This window comes from Xenopus tropicalis, chromosome 5 (genome assembly GCF_000004195.4).
Source record: "Xenopus tropicalis strain Nigerian chromosome 5, UCB_Xtro_10.0, whole genome shotgun sequence".
Classification (NCBI taxonomy): domain Eukaryota; kingdom Metazoa; phylum Chordata; class Amphibia; order Anura; family Pipidae; genus Xenopus; species Xenopus tropicalis.
Window position 1 is genome coordinate 161585085 of NC_030681.2, and position 4989 is coordinate 161590073.

The 4989-nt window shown below is 54.8% G+C and overlaps 1 protein-coding gene across 1 annotated transcript in view; it reads right to left on the bottom strand.

The window, feature by feature from the left end:
* Window positions 1–3357: 3357 nt before the first annotated feature.
* Window positions 3358–4989, bottom strand: part of snx17 (sorting nexin 17) — a gene marked incomplete in the record, with an annotated part of 22027 nt that continues 20395 nt past the window's right edge. Inside the window, 1 exon segment of the mRNA NM_213708.1 lies at window positions 3358–4407. Coding sequence (NP_998873.1) covers window positions 4288–4407 — 120 coding nt within the window.

Below are 4989 nucleotides of genomic sequence, written 5' to 3' on the forward strand. Positions count from 1 at the left end.
AGTTATATCTGTGCCCTATAGTTATATCTGTGCCCTATAGTTATATCTGTGCCCTACAGTTATATCTGTGCCCTACAGTTATATCTGTGCCCTATAGTTATATCTGTGCCCTACAGTTATATCTGTGCCCTATAGTTATATCTGTGCCCTATAGTTATATCTATCTGTGCCCTACAGTTATATCTGTGCCCTACAGTTATATCTGTGCCCTATAGTTATATCTGTGCCCTACAGTTATATCTATCTGTGCCCTACAGTTATATCTATCTGTGCCCTACAGTTATATCTGTGCCCCAGCTGCTTGTGGGAGCTGCCATACTGACCGCACTCCTCCATAGGCTGTAATGTGCCGTGTCAGTCCTCTCAATAAGCCGATTCCCGCGAAGTAATAATGAATTCCCGTATACTGGCCGCTAACACATATAGGTACCCCCGGGGCCCGTATACTGGCCGCTAACAGCTGTAGGTACCCCCGGGGCCCGTATACTGGCCGCTAACAGCTATAGGTACCCCCGGGGCCCGTATACTGGCCGCTAACAGCTATAGGTACCCCCGGGGCCCGTATACTGGCCGCTAACACATATAGGTACCCCCAGGGCCCGTATACTGGCCGCTGACAGATATAGGTACCCCCGGGGCCCGTATACTGGCCGCTGACAGCTATAGGTACCCCCGGGGCCCGTATACTGGCCGCTGACAGCTATAGGTACCCCCGGGGCCCGTATACTGGCCGCTAACAGCTATAGGTACCCCCGGGGCCCGTATACTGGCCGCTAACACATATAGGTACCCCCGGGGCCCGTATACTGGCCGCTAACACACATAGGTACCCCCGGGGCCCGTATACTGGCCGCTAACACACATAGGTACCCCCGGGGCCCGTATACTGGCCGCTAACAGCTGTAGGTACCCCCGGGGCCCGTATACTGGCCGCTAACAGCTGTAGGTACCCCCGGGGCCCGTATACTGGCCGCTAACAGCTATAGGTACCCCCGGGGCCCGTATACTGGCCGCTAACACATATAGGTACCCCCGGGGCCCGTATACTGGTCGCTGACAGCTATAGGTACCCCCGGGGCCCGTATACTGGCCGCTGACAGATATAGGTACCCCCGGGGCCCGTATACTGGCCGCTAACAGATATAGGTACCCCCGGGGCCCGTATACTGGCCGCTAACAGCTGTAGGTACCCCCGGGGCCCGTATACTGGCCGCTAACAGATATAGGTACCCCCGGGGCCCGTATACTGGCCGCTAACAGCTGTAGGTACCCCCGGGGCCCGTATACTGGCCGCTAACAGCTATAGGTACCCCCGGGGCCCGTATACTGGCCGCTAACAGCTATAGGTACCCCCGGGGCCCGTATACTGGCCGCTAACACATATAGGTACCCTGTGGGGCTCTGGGGTCTGTATAATGGCCACTAACAGATATAGGCACCCCGGGGGCTCTGGGGCCCAAATAATGGCCGCTAACACATATAGGCACCCTGTGGGGCTCTGGGGTCTGTATAATGGCCACTAACAGATATAGGCACCCCGGGGGCTCTGGGGCCCAAATAATGGCCACTAACAGATATAGGCACCCTGGAGGGCTCTGGGGTCTGTATAATGGCCACTAACAGATATAGGTACCCCGGGGGGCTCTGGGACCCGTATACTGGCCGCTAACAGATATAGTTACCCCGGGGGGCTCTGGGGCCCGAATAATGGCCACTAACAGATATAGGCACCCCGGAGGGCTCTGGGGCCCGTATACTGGCCACTAACAGATATAGGCACCCCGGAGGGCTCTGGGGCCGGTTTAATGGCCACTAACAGATATAGGCACCCCGGAGGGCTCTGGGGACGGTTTAATGGCCACTAACAGATATAGGCACCCCGGAGGGCTCTGGGGCCGGTTTAATGGCCACTAACAGATATAGGCACCCCGGAGGGCTCTGGGGCCGATTTAATGGCCACTAACAGATATAGGCACCCCGGAGGGCTCTGGGGCCGATTTAATGGCCACTAACAGATATAGGCACCCCGGAGGGCTCTGGGGCCCGTATACTGGCCACTAACAGATATAGGCACCCCGGAGGGCTCTGGGGCCGGTTTAATGGCCACTAACAGATATAGGCAACCCGGAGGGCTCTGGGGCCCGTATACTGGCCACTAACAGATATAGGCACCCCGGAGGGCTCTGGGGCCGGTTTAATGGCCACTAACAGATATAGGTACCCCGCAGGGGTAAGACCAATTGTAAAGTGGCTATTAACCAGCTATTGTATAACATACTAGAGGTTAACTTAGAGGTGAACTACCCCTTTAATGCAGGTCTCTTTGGGTAGATGTGCCAAGAACACCTAGGGCAAATAAACCATGTGGCTCCGCGGCTTTCATCTGCCCAAAATGATCTTTTTACTCCCTTCACCTTCTGCCCGTTGCCCCGCCCCCGAGGTTCTACTGCTGCTGGGGGCCAGAGAGCATTGCACTAATCAGAATAAAGCTCAGGGGTGGGGCAGCAGTGGGGGGCTAAGCTGGGGCCCACCAGGCAAAGTTTGCCCCTCGGTCTATAAGCCTTTAGTTATGGTGCCCATGTCATTCAGAAAGGCCTTGGTTGCCAATGGGGTATTGGTATTGGCTGGACGGCATAGCATAGCCATAGCAGCCTTCTCAGCAGTTGGCTGGGTTCTATTCCCGGCAGGTAAGTGGGCGGGGCACAAGTGTGATTGCCCCTATGCCCGAGTGATAATCTTACACAATTTGCAATTGGTCTTCATTTTTTATTTGTGGTATATTAATTATTTCACTTTTTATTCAGCACTTCTCCAGTTTGGAATGTCAGCAGCTATCTGGTTGCTAGGAACCAAATTACCTTAGTAACCAGGGAGTGGTTTGAATGAAAGAATGATATATGAATAGGGGAGGGGCTGAATAGAAAAAGAAATAACAATAACAATAAAACTGGAGCCTCACAGAGAACTGATTTTTTGGCTGCCGGGGTCAGTGACCCCCATTTGAAAGCTGCAAAGAGTCAGAAGAAGGTAAACAATTCAAAAACTATGGTAAACAAATAATGAAGACCACTGGCGCAGAGCGTGCAGGTTGCCATGGGTACTACTGTGGAGAAAGGCTGAATTGTGGGTAAAACATGGCACCTTACAGTAGAAACATGGACCCCTCTAGCACTGCCCAGCTGCCTGCCCTGTGGTGCCCACCCCCACCTATTGCTCTCAGCTGATAGGTAACGGCGTGCCGCACAAAGATGGCAGCCGCAATGATCACATGACCCTTCCCGAGAAAGAAAGCAGCGAGCAGACAGGAGTTCATGAGATGTCTCTTTACTGTCGTTAGCACTTTGGAAGCGGCCGCCGTACGATTGGTCGGGAAGGAAGCGCAGAGCAGCGTTACATTCTCAGAAGCGAGTGCGTTAATGCGACCGGCGGGGGAATAACGGTAAATACGCGGCGGGACATTCCGCTTCCGTGTATAAAATCGGCTGAAATGATTGGTGCGCGGAGGAGAGAAGGACATTTATATATATATATATATACGTATGTACAAATACCGATAAGTGGCGCTCATTTGGCAAATCTGTAGTTACAATCAGCCCCTGTTTAACCCTTTGCTCACAGAGCTGCTTAGCGTTTGGCCCTAAAGACGCAGGGACAGAGATCAAGGGCCGCCTCTGCCACCTGCAGTAACGCGGGGGTTGGGTCAGGTGACGAGGAGGAGCTGCGAAGGCGCTGTGGGCGTGGCCGTTACACATGGCTGGCACAAGCCAATAAGACTACAAAGGCATACATTCCCATGTGCAAAATGGCGCGGGCCCACGCCAGCCACGTGTACGTCCCACTCGCCCACTTGGAAGCGGTGCGGCCTGCAGCAGCTTCACATCCAACGTCAGCTGGAATTTGGTCACGGAATTGTAGCCGGCCCCCCACAGCCTATTGGCTACTGTCAGTTTCACCCCAAAAGGTGCCCCTTGAAATGCACGGATGTCTAATGAATACGGGGGGGCTGATACATTGGAGGGGGGGTAGATTAGCAAGAGATTTCCGACACATTGCTGCCTCCATTCTGTGCAAATGGCTCGGGGTATAAGTGCAAGCGCAGAGGAACGCGGAGCGTGGAGGCCAGGCGCTCCCTAAAATACTGCAGCAAAAACAGGCACTGAGGGCCGTGCTGGGGCCCCTCCCACTGACCTAACAGCCCCGCCCCCCCATTGGGTCAGACATATTTCATTAGAGGGACAGAATGGTTCCCCAGTGCTGGTATCTTGTGCCCCGTGGCATTCTGCCCGCTCACAAATCATCATCCCCGATGCCCTCGAAGGCGTAGTTGCCATGGAAGTCGTCGGCGCTCATGTCGCCGGTGGAGCTGGAAGTGCTGATCCCCCGAAGGCTGACGGAGCTGAGCTTACTCTGTGCAGGGGGGGGGAGAGGGGCAGAAATCAGTATCAGACCAATAGAAGGGGCAAAACATAGGGGCATTAATGCACCGTCACTCACCGACAACTTGACTATGGGCTCTCGGCTGGAGTCCGGCGAATCCTGTGGGGAGAGGAGGAGAAATGAGAGGTGTGCCAAGTGACTGCTTCCTTTCTGCCACTAACAGCAGCACTGTCTTGCTTTATGGCAGGGATTCAGGGTTAGAGTCCCATGGGGGCCCGCAGGGGGAGATGAGAGAGCTGGGAGCTGTAGGAACCAACACAGCAGCACCCCAGTAATATTTGTAATTATAATGGGACCCGAAAAGAACGATTCGCTTGCTCACCAGCAGGGGCGGAGACTTCACAGCTTGCTGACTGTCTGAGCGGCGCAGGTAGGACTGTCGCTTCCGCAGCATCTGCAGCACAATACATCTCTGGTAAGGGCAAGGGCTGCATGGTATGGTACCAGGGCACACAAATCCATTCCCCAGGGTGCCCCGGCACAGAGAGCGGTGCCCCATTCCCCAGGGTGCCGCGGCCCAGAGAGCGGTGCCCCATTCCCCAGGGTGCCCCG